General features: G+C 45.7%; 2 protein-coding genes and 1 non-coding gene across 4 annotated transcripts in view; 2 read left to right on the top strand and 1 right to left on the bottom strand.

Annotated features, from left to right (window-relative positions):
* Positions 1–1,710, bottom strand: part of MAP2K1 (mitogen-activated protein kinase kinase 1) — a 32,168-nt gene extending 30,458 nt beyond the window's left edge. The window contains exon 1 of the mRNA XM_014874621.2: positions 1,351–1,710. Within this exon, the coding sequence (XP_014730107.1) occupies positions 1,351–1,430 (80 nt within the window). The 5' untranslated portion in view covers positions 1,431–1,710. The remainder of the gene's footprint in view (positions 1–1,350) is intronic.
* A 5,435-nt stretch (positions 1,711–7,145) lies between these two features.
* Positions 7,146–13,938, top strand: TIPIN (TIMELESS interacting protein). Of its 2 annotated transcripts, none has more exons than XM_088172701.1 (8): positions 7,146–7,164; positions 8,055–8,214; positions 8,628–8,721; positions 8,940–9,015; positions 10,217–10,339; positions 10,895–10,958; positions 12,826–13,023; positions 13,321–13,938. In XM_088172701.1, the coding sequence occupies exons 2-8, from the start codon at positions 8,082–8,084 to the stop codon at positions 13,473–13,475; spliced, it is 843 nt and encodes a 280-aa protein (XP_088028827.1). In that variant the 5' UTR covers positions 7,146–7,164; positions 8,055–8,081; the 3' UTR covers positions 13,476–13,938. The 2 variants fall into 2 exon arrangements, with proteins under 2 accessions (XP_088028827.1, XP_014730128.2); XM_014874642.2 differs by lacking the exon at positions 7,146–7,164 and adding an exon at positions 7,510–7,711.
* On the top strand, positions 11,803–11,936 carry LOC148222279 (small Cajal body-specific RNA 14). The gene has a single exon (XR_015806633.1).
* Positions 13,939–13,999: the final 61 nt, after the last annotated feature.

Below are 13,999 nucleotides of genomic sequence, written 5' to 3'. Positions count from 1 at the left end.
TCAACTGCCTTGAGAAAATCGACTGGAAAGTGCTACCCAAGCAAATATAAAAACACAGTATTTTCTCCCTGTCAATCCAGAACAAAAGCTCTGTAATATTCAGATCATAATGCTTAGATACAATCAGTAACTCCTGCCAAAGAACAGTTTTTAAACAGCTCATCGCTCAGTTAATCATCAAAAGAGTTTGCTAGAAATGTCACAGCTGGAGCTGCTAGATGCTGAATTTTTTATTTTTCGGGAGGAATTTGCTTCGTTTCAGGGTTACATTTCTTTTGCGGTTGATTTGGTTTTGGTTGGTTGATTTTTTTTATTTTTTTTTTAGATGTTTGGGTGGTAAAAGGAGATCTGAGCCTGTGTGAAAACGTGGCAGCGGTGAATACAGAGCACTTCAAAGCCCAAGACTTGCACATGTCACTGCAAGCCTGCCTCTCATCCTCTGTGTCACCGTAGTACAGCAGCTCAGTTTACATCTCCCAGAGAGGACCAGAACTGACCATACAGGGGCAGGAATCTGCTCCTCCAAGACGCACCTTTGTTTCAAAGCTTGCCCGACACCATTGTCTAAAAAAATCAAGGTATGAACACTGATCCGTGAACCTCAAATGAAAACCTTCTGTAACATTTCATCACTTGGAGGTGCTGGTGCGGTGTCTGCCTGACCAAGGCCACCCTGCCCACTCACATCCGTGAGAAACGTGCAACAGAGGCTACATCATGCAAACATCCAATATTCAATATTTTTTCCCCCAGAAGAGTTGCCGTGATTAGCTCAGCCCTTCCCACATTTACAGTGTCATGTTTGTGGTGCACACAGAGGAGCTCCGGAGCTGTTTCTCCACACACAATCCCTGCCGTACCCAGCACAACATGTCAATTAGCGAAAAACAGATTTGCTCAAACTAACGATTGTTTGGGTTAAAGCCAAGGACGAGGCAAAACAAAATAAAACACCTTTTCTACAAATCTGCGGGTTCTAGTACAAATTCTCCCACACACACGTTTATGAAATATGCCATCGGAAACGTGTAATTTGGCATTACTAGATAATTATATAAGCTAAGCACCCAGCAGACACCATTACGGACTAGCAGAAAGGAGTTATACAAGTTTCCCCCTATTTTTTCACCCGTTTTTTTTTTCCCCCCCCCCCTCGCGGATGTGACAGAAGTTTGTTTATTGCCGGAGGCAGCATCCCCTTACTCCGCGGAGGAGACTCCGAGTATTCCCCACCCCGGGTACCCCGGGAGCGCCGCCCCGGGCCGGGCTGCGGGGCAGGACGGGCTGGGGAGCACCGCACCCCGCGGACAGCGCCCGGCCCGGCCCGCACCCCGGCCCGCCCGCACTCACTCTGCAGAGCTGGTCCCGTTCACGGCGGATCCATCCGGAGCGGGGTTCAGCTGGATCGGCCCGGGCTTCTTCTTCGGCATCTTCGCCCGCACACGGCGCGCAAGGGGAGCGGACGGAGCGGCCGCGGCCCCACTTCGGACAGGTCTGAGGGACTTCCTGCGGAGCGGCAAACTCGGCGGGGAGCTCCCCTGTGCGGCGGTTCCCCCGAAGGCTGAGGGCAGGTACCCGTGAAGCCGCCGGACCCCGCTCCGAGCGCTCCGAGCTCCGGCGGGCACTGCCCGGGATCGGGATGTGCCCGGCCGGGACCGCGCCGGCGCGCGCCGCCCGCACCCGCCGCGCGCATGCGCGGGGAGGGCGCGCACGCGCACGGCGGGGAGCGAGGCCGCGGGGCAGCGCTGCCCTCAGAGCGTTCGTGCCCTCAGAGGGTTCCGGCTCTCGGAGCGTTCCGGCCCTCACAGCTCGGCTGCCCCCAGAGCTCGGCTGTCCCTCAGAGCTCGGCTGTCCCTCAGAGCTCGGCTGCCCCTCAGAGCGCGGCTGCCCCCAGAGCTCGGCTGTCCCCGGAGCCCTCGTGCCTCGGAGCACGGCTGCCCCTCAGAGCGTTCCTGCTCTCAGAGAGCCCTGCCCCACGGTCAGGGGCCACAGCGGCAATAATCTTTCCCTGTCAGCGTGGGGAGGGTCTGGCACAGGCGACGCAGAGCAGCTGTGGCTGCCCCATCCCTTGGAAGTGTCCAAGGCCAAGTTGGATGAGGTTTGGAGCACCCTAGGACAGTGGAAGGTGTCCCTGCCCATGACAGCGGGTGCAATGGGGTGGGCTTTAAGGTCCCTTCCAACCCAATCTATTCTATGATGACTGAAACAGAACCAACTTGCTTCCACAAATGGATAGAGGACTGATTATTTTTGAGTCTGCCACTAAAGGACGTGCGAGCTGCAGTATTGTAAGCGGTGGGAGCAGAGGGATCCCAGAGGAGAAGCAAGGCAGAGGCAGGACCGTGGTGTCCTGTGAGAGCTCGGCTGGGCCTGGGCAGCTGGGACAGCACGGGTCACTCAGCCCAGGACATGTGGGGCTGTCACCAGCCAGGGGGGCACTGTGGCATGTCACCCCTCAGGCAGGACCACTGGGTGTCTGTGCTCCGCTGGGCTCTTCTGGGGCAGCAAAATTGCTTTGAGAGCAATATAAATCCTTGCTATGGTCAGTAGAATGTGTTCTTCTGTACCAGTTCTCTCTCTCCACGATGAAGAATTGAAATGTAAAGGTTCTGTTGTTTAGGTGTGGATCTCGCAGGGGGTTGAGAGGCAGGATATGGAATATTAATGCACCCAGTGACCCTGTTTGGATAACCAAGCCAATCTGCACACCCATGTGCAGTTAACTCTGCACTTAACAATGACACATACACTAATCATATGATAAGGTTCAGGAGATAAAAGGAGTTCCATGCATTTGACTTCCGTGAACAGAGTGGCACTACAGTCCTGCCTCTGCTGCTAAGATCTGTAAAGAACTTTGCTAAAGTTTGAGTTGCTTTTTAAGATTAATTTCTCATTGTGTGAATCCAGCAGAAGTCAGCTGAAAACTCTTTTAAGGCCTGTAGGTGTTACACAGTGAAAAGGGCTTACAGGTTTCTTCTGATTCCTGACACAACTGAGAAATTCTTTCCATTGCTGCTGTATATTGCTTTACCACACAGTGCTCCACCTGTCAACAAATGCAACATCGAGCAGCAAAGACTGCAGTTACTCATCATTTGGCTTAAGTGATAAATGAAACCTCACAGACAAACCAAGAAGTGAAGCAGCACCGAGGAACTCAGCACAAAGGTGGAGGTAGAGGCTTGGTACTGGTAAAAGAGTGAAAAAAACGTTTCTTTGGCAGTTTCATTTTTTCCTGAGATTCCCAAATGATCTTTTTCATATACCAGACCTGAATGAATAACATCTTTCCAGCAGTGGACAGCTTTTATATTCCATAAAAGTATATCTGAGTTGATTCAGACACAAAAAGAAATGCAGAATTAATTCTATAGCAAAATTTCTACTGTGAATTATTTGGATAAAGAACCAGCCTGAATTCTGTATGATTTAAATTTTTGTGGTTTGCAAAAGTGCAATTATATTTTAATTGAAGTAATCATTAATGTTTTTATAGAAACAAATGATGAACAAAGTTCCCTGTATATAATGCAAAAATGCTGAGTAGTTCCTATCTTCTTATCCATTTCTTAAGTAAAAAAAAATAAATTATTTTTTTAATTGCTTTGCCATGAAAGACATATTCCCTCCATCCAATTCCAGATATTAAGGGACAGCTCCCTCCTCTGGAGCCCTTTGTCCTTGCACTGAGAACTGGACTGTGCAATTACTGATTTCATCAATCTCTTTTAAAATCCTTTCGACCAAAGTACAAAACCCAAAAATATCTTGGATTGACTGCATCTAGAAATAAATTCATGGGCATATGGATTGATGCCACTTCAGAAATAATTTCTGTACTGTTGTCTGTAAAACAAATAGGTTTAACTTCAGGGCATTTGTTACTAGAAATTAAGTACATTTCCCCAACCAAAACAGAACACGTGTTTTGGAAATTTGAATATCTTCCATGGAAGGAACTGTGTTTTGCTTTACAAACAGGTGTTTCTGGAGCTGAATCACAGAGAAAAAGATGAAGAAAAAATAGAAGGTACTGTAATTTCAGCAAGAGGCTTCTGAGCGGGGAGACTTTCTGATTTATTGATTTCACCACTGCTTGGAAAAATAGAAATAATTTGTCTCTGTAAATAGAAGTGGAACAAAGAAGCTTGTGTTCATTACTACTTTTTTCCCCCTTATAGAAACCAAATTTTTGCATAATTTCTTGCATGAAAAGAAAGCCACAGTTACTGTATAGATCAATTGCTTCTAAATTAAGTCAACTTTTCAAACTCGATTGCCATATAGAGCTGCACATTTTATTGCCAAAACATGTGCACACAAACTTCTATTTGCAAGATTTAATACTTCTTAATCTATTTAGTGGTTAGAAAAGCAAGTTAGGGAAATAATTAGTCCCAAAAAGCAATGGAATTTAAGAAGTCTGGTTCGAATTTGAATAAAATTGGCCAAGAGGATCAAGACTTATTTGAAGGGAGCTGACAGAGAGCCTGACAGAAATCACAACCTGCCTTGCACCTTATTTTCCTCAAGAAACAGGGATTTAAAAGAGCACTGTGGATCACAGCACTATTTTAATGCTTTGTGATATCCTAAAAGCTTAGAAATTAACGTTTAAGGTGGCTGCATAATGTCAAACTTAGATTAAATCAGCAAGGTATAAATGCAAATACCTATAAATCACAAATAACTGAAATTTGCTTAATCCTTAAGATGTGACTTCCCACTAATACAGCTACAATGGGAGCAGTTGTGCTGAGGGTTTATGGCATGAACAGCTTTGCCAACATCATATTTGAAGGCTTTTTTTGCTGAGCAAATTCTGCTCCCTTAGGAATAAACCCCTCCAAGCGTGGAAGCAGGCAATTATCCATCTGACAGATTTGCTTTGCCATATATTACGTGTAACAAAGCAGGAAATGAGGCTGAAATATAAAATAAGGTGCTAATTTTCTGCAGTTTTTCTAATGAAATTACAGTAATCAAACAGAAACAAGTAGTAATATTTCCTTTTCACCTAAACGAGAAACCAGAAGTGTTTTCTAGAACAGAGGCAACCTGTGGGGGGTTTTTTGTTTGTTTTTTCCTGACTTATTATTTTAGCAGCATGTGGCTGGTTATTCATTTCCTGAGGAAAAACCAATAATCAATGCCTGCCAGCATTTGCTTTTTATTTAATTAGGAACATAGGACTGGAAAGAAACACCTAGGTCATCAAGTCCAGCTTCTAATTAAACACTCTTCAAAAATATTGATTAATCAAAGTTGCATAAATTTGGTGGGTTTTATAAGCCTGTGTCCTCTGCAGAGATTGTAAGTGATCTTCTGCTTTTTTTTCCTTTGTAAGGATTTTTTAGTACAAAGAGTGACTATTATTTCCAATGCAAAGAGCTCATCATGTAGGTATTTGATTTTCACTAATTTTATATGACAATTATAATATTTTGTGCTGAAAATTAGCAGCGCTTGATCTATGAATATTATTAAAATCTCTGTGTTAATTTTCATACTTCAATTGCCTTAATTGATTATAGAAATTTACCATATCTATAAAGATAAGATAAATTGATTCAGTGCTAAAAAATCCATTAGTGTGTTCTCGCAATATTTAACATATTCTTGACTATAAAAGATGCTGCAGCAATTGGGAATGCACATTTCAAACATTAACTGTTAAAATAATTTTAACCAGAAAGTAACTGCAATTGATTTTGTCGTACTAGGAGGAATACATTAAATTACCAGAAACATTGTATGTCAAATTTGAATTTATAGAGAAATAAGGGAAAACCAATTCCTTTAATGGATGAATATTTTACATTAATTTATATAGTTTTGTTTAAACAAAGAGACTATAATTTAAGTCAGATACACTTCTGTGGATTGAGCTGTAAAAATATGAGAACAATTTACAGCTCCAACTGCATTGGAGACGAGAGCCTGGAGTCTCTCCTGTTGTCCCTGCAGCCCAAATCCTTTCATGGCATTTTCTGTGCACAGCTGCCAAACCTCTGAGGGCTCGGCATATTTACTGCAGCCTGGACAACTGCAAACTGTTCCGTTTTCAATTCCCAGAAGGTTCTGTCTGGAGAAGAGCTCGGCTTTCCTCTGTCCTGGTCCTTTCCTCTGACACAGGGTGGGAATTGCTGAGCTGGGCTGGGAATAGCGCGGGCACAGGAGCAGGGCAGCAATTCTGCCCCAGCGCTGGGGAGGAACTGCTCGAGTCCTGAGCGTGTCCAGGGAAGGGAACGGAGCTGGGAACGGGCTGGAGAATTCCTGAGGGAGCTGGGAAAGGGGCTCAGCTTCGGGAAAAGGAGGCTCAGGAGGGACCTTGTGGCTCTGCACAACTCCCTGACAGGAGGGGACAGCCGGGGGGATTTGGGATCTTATCCCAGGGAACAGGGACAGGAGGAGAACATCGTCTGAAGCTGCACCAGGGGAGGCTCAGGTTGGACATTGGGAAGAATTTCTTCCCAGAAAGGCGGATTAGACATTGGAGCTGCCCAGGGAGGTTTGGAGTGCCCATCCCTGGAGGTGTCCAAGGAATTCCTGGCTGTGGCACTCAGTGCTCTGGGCTGGGGGACAAGGCACAGGTTTGACTCGATGTTCTTGGAGTCTTTTCCAACCTCAGTGATTCCATGACTTGGTGAAGTGACAGAAGCTCAACAGGGAGTATTTGAAATGCCATTCCTGGAGGTGACTCATAGTGGGACTTCACAACATTGGATATTTCAAATTAAACACTAATCCCCTCCACGTTTTCCCTGACAAGGTGACACTACACGTGGCTGGAGTTGCTGGTGGGTGAGACATTGGACATGTCCCAGAAAGCCAAGTGTATCCTGGGCTGATCCCACAGGGAAGGCAGGAGGAAAGGGGGAATTCTGCCACTCTGCCCTGCTCAGGTGAGACCCCACCTGCAGAGCTGCCCCAGCCTTGGGGCCCAGCACAGGAAGGGGGTGAGTCCAGAGGAGGCACCAGGATGATCAGGGGGATGGAGCACCTCTCCTATGGGGAAAGGCTCAGCGAACTGGGATTGTTCAGCCTGGAGAAGCTTTGGGGTGACCTAACTGTGGCATTCCAGTTCATGAGGGGACCTTACATCAAGGATGGAGAAGGAGGCTCTGGAGAGACAAGGAGGAATGGCTTCAAACTGACAGAGTAGGTTTAGATGGCATATTAGGATGAAATTCCTCCTTGTCACAATGGTGCAGCCTTGGCACAGGTTGCCCACAGCAGCTGTTCCATCCCTGGAAGTGTCCAAAGCCAGGCTGGACAGGGCTTGGAGAGAGCTGGGATAATGGAAGGTATCCCTGACGACAGCAGGGGGGTTGGAATAAGAATGAGATGATCTGTAATGTTCCATCTGTAATGTCCCTCCCCACCCTGAGCATTCCCCGACTCCATAGCCCCGGGATTGCCTCAGCCGCCCCCCCCCGCCCCCCAGCGTTTTGGCGCCAAAACCGCTGAGCCGCGGCGTTCGAGATCTCGCGAGACTCGGGGCTCTCGCGGGACTCGGCGTCCGGGGGTGGCCGGGGCCCCTCAGCCGGGCCCGCGCTCCCTCACGGCCGGAGGCGCCCGGGAAGGCGCTCCTGGAACTGAGCCTGTCCTGACAGCGCCTGTGCCCGGCCCCGCTCCGGCCGCGGCTCTGGGATCACCTGAGGAGCCAGGGAAGGGGAATCTTCCTCCAGATCGCTTTTCCGAGAGGGTGAGCTGCAAATTTGGGGCATTGCCTTTCCACCCGCGAAGGCTTTGGTCAGGGATGTGAGGGGCACGCGGCTCCATTGATAAGCGCTGTGGTCAGGGATCCACTTATTTTGGTTAATTCCTGCCACTCCCAAGTAACTTTGACGAGTTGAAAAATCACAAACCTTTATTCGGCTCAGCGAGGCTGGGTTATGTCATCTTCTGTATCGTATCTGCTGTTTAATTCGTGTGATGATCTGGTTGGCAGATCTTTTCCTGAAAAAACTGTAACTATTGTATATCATTTATCTGCTTCTGTGGCTGTCTTGCTGCTTCTCTTTAAATGCTTTTGGCGTTTTGTGCAGGAGGGGAAAAAAGACTTCTTTGTGGCAATGTTAGATCCTTTAGAGAACAACTTGTTTGATCTTCCTGATTATGAGAACACAGAAGACGAAAGATTCCCACCTTTTCCACCTCCTGCCTCTCCGGGAAGAGACGATGCAGAATGGGCTCAGGCGAATGGAGGTGAACACCCGGGACCCCTAAAAATCCCTTTTTAATGCTGTGCAGTCGAAATCAGTGGTGTTGGACTTCAGTGCATGCAAACAGACAGAAAATAAACTGTAAATTTAAATTGTTAATCATGCGATCCTTTCCAGCTTGTGGGAAAAATTTATTTTTATAGATTCCATGAGAATATGTGCACAAAGGAATCTTTATAAAACTCAAGCTCTTCTGACAAAATGTTGTTCCAAATATTTATACAGCAGTGATTTATAGTTACTCTTTATGACTTGGCTTTTAGAAGAGATAAGAGTGTTGGATGCACTCTTAATACACGTATTAAAAATACAAGTAGAAACTTAAAATGTACACGATACAATCCTAGGTGATGGCAATTGCTCTGAATACTTAAACGATGCTGTTTTCTCCCCCAGATCCAGATGGAAACCAGCAGTCCCAAACAAAGGATTCTGCTGTGACCACACAGAAAGCAGTTAAAAGACCAAGGCCTAGATTAGATGCCCAGAGGTAACTTTATACAGAATATTTCTTTGTGTGCTCAGTTTGGTGTAGGGCTGTGGGAGAATGATTAAGGTACCTCTAAAACTGGTGTAAGTTCTTTATAATCAACAGAAAGAATCCAAGCTTTAGGCTATTTCAAGTAATGTGAGTGTTTTTTCTTTTTACTTGTTAATTGAAAGAAGAAAGTGTGGGTTTCAAATAACTCACCCATTTCCTATTCCCAGGTTAGTTTCAGAAAGAGGGCTCCCAGCTCTGAGAAACATGTTTGACAACGTGAAATTCAAGGGTAAAGGGCACGAGGTAAGACCTGGTGAGCTTTGGTTTTGTTTCCTGGGAGGTTAATGTAGATTTGATAAAGTGCTGCCCATCTAATGTGGGGAGAACTGATAATAGTTAGGCAGCTTCCAGCAGTGTCTGAACAAACCCTGATGGTGTTTGGAGCTGCACATTTTAAAACAAACATGAAATGTTGTAACAAAATCCATCTTTTGATAATAAAATTCTTTTCCTCAACTCTAAAAGTAGAATGTCACATCTCTGACTCTTGTATTGTCCATACAAGCAGGGTTTTGAATCCCAAGCTTTAAAAAAAAAAATGTGACATACCACTTGAGCAAAGAGAAAGCAGGACTTTCTCTACAAGCTTTCTTATTGTTTTGGGTGTGCTTAAACTTGCAGAGCTTATTTTCCTTTACATGTCATTATAGAGTTGGTTGTAGAAGGGGAGGGTCAGTCTCTTCTCCCAAGTTACAAACAGTAGGACAAGAGGAAACAGCCTCAAGTTGTGCCAGGGAGGTGTAGATTGGTTATTAGGGAAGATTTCTTCACCAAGAGTGTTGTCCAGCCTGTGCTGTGGAGTCCTCATCCCCAGAGGGATTTAAAAGATATTCTGATGTGACATTTGGGGACATGTTTTAGTGGTGGTCTAGGCAGTGCTGGGGGAGTGGTTGGACTCTGTGATCTTTGAGGACTTTTCCAGCCCAAAGGATTCCATGATTCTCCTGGCACACGTGCAAGGACACCTGTGCATCCCTGGTTTACAAAGAGCACCCATGGTATAAAAGTTCTCATTACCCCGGAGGCACAAAGGAACTGGGCAGTATTGCTGAAAGGTGCAAAAACCTTTTCCTAGATCAGCTTATTTTGATGTTTCTGCATTCTAAACATCTGGATCAGTGCCAGCTGTGCCCCTGTGGATTTATTTCAGCCTGGGTTCAGCCCTGGTAGTTTAAGGACAATGCTTCAGGACCTGCAGGTATTTTACAGGATATGGGGATGCTCTCCTGTGCTTGTATCCGTGCTGTTCTCACAGCCTGAGATTGCACTGACACTGCACTGTGGGAGGAGGAAGGAAAGGTTACACACATTTGTACTGCTGACATTTTCCAGACACTGTCCAGCTGCAGGTGCTCCATGTTTTCAGGAATGACTGTCCTGTTTCCCCCTGCAGTCTCCCTTCTCTGTCAGCTTTAGCAGCTGGATGTTGTGTTTCCTGCTCTAGGCAGAGGACCTGAAGACACTCATACAACACATGGAGCACTGGGCTCACAGGCTGTTCCCAAAACTGCAGTTTGAGGATTTTATTGACAGAGTGGAGACTTTGGGAAACAAAAAGGAAATTCAGGTATGTATTTCTGTCAGTTCCTCTCCGTGCTGTTTGGAATAGTGCAAGAGGTAGGTTTAGGAGATGAATTATGCAGTAGAAGAAGACTTGGGTTGTGCATACTGCTCTGAAGTATAATGTTATTAAATTAATTTCTCTCAATTTAGAGCTCTGTCTGGTATTTATGTTTATATTTAGATAGAACCTTTCTTTATTTGAAATAATGCTCCAGAGAATTGGCTTCAGCATTTTCAGGGCATCTTTAACCACATCAAGTTGGTTAAGAATGCTGGAACTGGTTGGGGTTTTGGGTTTTGTTTGGTTGCTGTTTAATGTTTGAACCTGCAAAAGAAGACTGATAAAGAATTCAGCTTCAGCTGGCTGGGTGTTAGATGAAGGACTGAGGAGATGATCCACAGCATTGAAGGTCTGTGTGTCAAATAGAAGTGAAAGGAGTATTTTTTTTCAGAGTAATAAAGTGTAAAATTAAATTGCTGTGGTTTTCCTATCCTCCCAAAGTTGAACATAAAAATTTGCTGCAGATGAATTACCAGAGTTTTAATGTCCCACCTGCAGACCTGCCTCAAGCGGATTAGACTTGATCTTCCTATTTTACATGAAGACTACAAAAATAACGAAGGTATGCTCTCTCTGCCATTTGTACAATACTTCAGTGCTTGAGATTATTTACTTCCCTTCCTACTGACCAGCAGTGAATGATCATGATAGGCTTTTCTAGTGTAGAAGAAATTGTTGAAAGGTCTCTGCTTTAAAACCAGGTTTCTGTGAGTCTTAGGATAACAAAACTGAACTGGTACTTGCACATATGTGTGTAAAAAGAAATAAAATTGTGTGATCTGCTGAAAGGAAATGGAAAATGGGTATTAACCAGCACTGTTAGAAACATTCTTCCAAAAAAAAAACAACAAACCTAGAACTGCAATTATTGAGCACTCGGGTTTGTGTTGCAGTCACATGAGTGCAGTCTGGAGAACTCTTGGGTCCTGTTAAAGCAGGAATCACAAACTCATCCTGATTATTCCTGAGGAGTTGCAGTGCACTCAGGGTATGGTGCTGGGGGCTCTGTTGTGTCTCAGTGCTGGCACAGTTGGCCTGGGAGAATTCCTTCTGCCAGGATCAAAACCCAGCACTTACTGAGGACACGAGCTGAGAGTCTATTCCAATCAGATAGAAATTAGACATAAACAGATTTTAATTAAAGTGGAAATAGAGTTCACATGGCAGTTTGAAAGAAACTTCAGCAGCTGAAGGGAGGGAATTTCATTGTTCCTAAGGACCTGTGCAGGGTTTTGCATTTCTACTGTGAGTCTCTTGAGAGCATTATCTACCCATTGTCCTGTTTGTCTCCGTGTGAACCTCGGCCCCCAGCCCAGGCGGTGCTTGGCAATGGTGTGTGGTGGATGAGTTCACGAGAGGTAGCAGTGGCCTGAGCTTTGGGGTGGCCTTGGGGCAGTAGGTGACACGTGGCTGCCTTCACTGCTGCTGCATTGTGAGAGGTGCACTGCAGCCAGAGGCAGGCACGGACAGCAACACGAGTGGTTCCTGCCGACAGGCTCTGCAGAGGAATCAGATGTTCTGTGCGATGGTTCCACACACCAGGCTTTAAACGTGGTGCTGAGCTGCTCCTGAGCTCTGTGACTGAGGGCACTGCTACAGCCTTCAGGAGATGAACTGCAGCAGGCATCTCACAGGGATGAAATAAAAACTCAACCTGGGGTGTTGTATTAACAACCCCCAACCTTTTTGTCAGCTCATGTTTCTGTTCATGGCCCTAAAGTGGTGCAGAGGCCTTGGGTTCTCTTTCAAGGGTGCTCTGCTGCTCTCTGAGTGGGTGCAGTTTAATTGAACTGCTCCACTTCACACATTTCAGTGCTGGCAGATGAGTAAATATCTCCATCACAGAGCACACTGAATTCAGAACTGAGTACTCAGTATACATGTTCAAACTTCTGATTCACAGAATCCTGGAATGCTTTGGGTGGGAAGGGACCTCAAAACCCATTCTGTTCTATTTCCTGCCATGGACAGGGACACAGTCAGTTAGTGCCACACAGCCTGGCCTTGAAAGGTTGGAATTCCTGTAGTGACTCCTGCACTTTCTAAAGGACAGTGTTTTACTAGTAGGGTTGGGAAGAAAATTACCTGGCCCTAAGTATTGCCTGGATTTCCTGTCCCTTTTGACCTTTCAAGCACAGCTGCTGTTGCTCATTCAATACACAGAGCTGTGCCTCTGCACTCAGGCATTGATTGTTGTGTGTGTGTGAGCTCTGAGCACTTGTTGAGTCCTTTGAATATTGGGGATGGGAGCCTAGGCAGAAAATTGCCCATTAAAATTAAATTATGGAATGAGCTTCAGCTGTCAATACAAAATGTAGAACATAGAAATGCTTTCAGAATGTTCTCTTGACTGATGTGTAGTGGATCTCTGTGGGTTGAAAGTGTTGACTCTGCCCCTCTTGCCCCTGCCACCCCTCCTTTTTAACCAGAAGGAGAAGAGGAAAGCAATGGGCTGGATGCAGCTGCTGGAGATGCACATCCCCACCCTGGCAATGCCGAAGAACTGAATTCCCTGCCTGGGGCCACTCTGACGGAGGAGCAGCAGGAGCGGATGAGGAAGAACCGGCAGCTGGCCCTGGAGCGGAGGCAGGCGCGGCTGCAGGGCCTCAGCCAGTCCCAGCACCAGGGTAAGGACCCCAATTTCAGTGGTGACAGTGAGGGCAGGGCTGAGCTGCTGGGTCACGGCTCTGGTGGCATTCCTAGTACGTGCTGGAATGTGCAGCTCTCACATTTGAACAGTTTTCCTGTAGTTAAACTCCCTGGTGCTTGTACCAAGCTGTGACAGCTTTGTCTCTGGTGAAATGCAAATCGGCCTCTTCTCTCTGAGCTGCCTTTGCCACAGACTGGGATTCTGGTGATGGAAACATCAGCTAAACACAACAACAGTGTCTGCTCATGGTTTTTCTTTTTTTTTTCCTCAACAGAGCTCCCCAGTAGTTACCCAGAAGAGGAGTTTGACAGCCCAGTTGCTCAGGATCCCACTGACCTTACTGAAGACACTCAGGTTCCTGCAGCCAAGGATGCTCCCACAGAAGAAGATGGAGATGATGAACTGGAATGGGGCAGGGAAGAGCAGTAATTTCTCCACACTGTGAATGCCTTTCTTGACCAAAAGATCCCCCCTGCTTTAAGTACTGTTATTCTACTGAAATGTTGCTGGCTCTTGGCACTCCAGAAGCTTTAGGGAAATCTTTCCCATGGTGTCACTGAAGGACAGAACTCTTCCCTGGAAGCTGCAGAGGAGCAGATCTGTACACCAGGAAACAGAACAAAAGTTCTTCAGCTGCACTTGAGCCATATTTTCCACCTCCCAAAACGTTTTTTAGGAAATGTTTATGAGTTTTTGGACCTACTTTGAATATAGTTTATAATTTATATTAAACTGAATTAACTGGGATGTTGATGGATTAAGTTGCTATTAAAGGTGTGTTGTTTGGGGTTTTTTAACAGGGGTACTGGATTTATTTTTTAACTGCTTAGCCATTACTTATATATTCATAACTTATATATTCATATAAAATGGGTGCTGTTAAATTTCAGAAGTGAAACCTGAAATTCTTGTATGAGGCTGTTACAAGGCCAGGGCTCCCACACGTCCCCATC

Source organism: Sturnus vulgaris, chromosome 13 (assembly GCF_052056855.1).
Source record: "Sturnus vulgaris isolate bStuVul1 chromosome 13, bStuVul1.hap1, whole genome shotgun sequence".
NCBI classification, from domain to species: domain Eukaryota; kingdom Metazoa; phylum Chordata; class Aves; order Passeriformes; family Sturnidae; genus Sturnus; species Sturnus vulgaris.
This window is presented reverse-complemented; position numbering and strand designations above follow the sequence as displayed.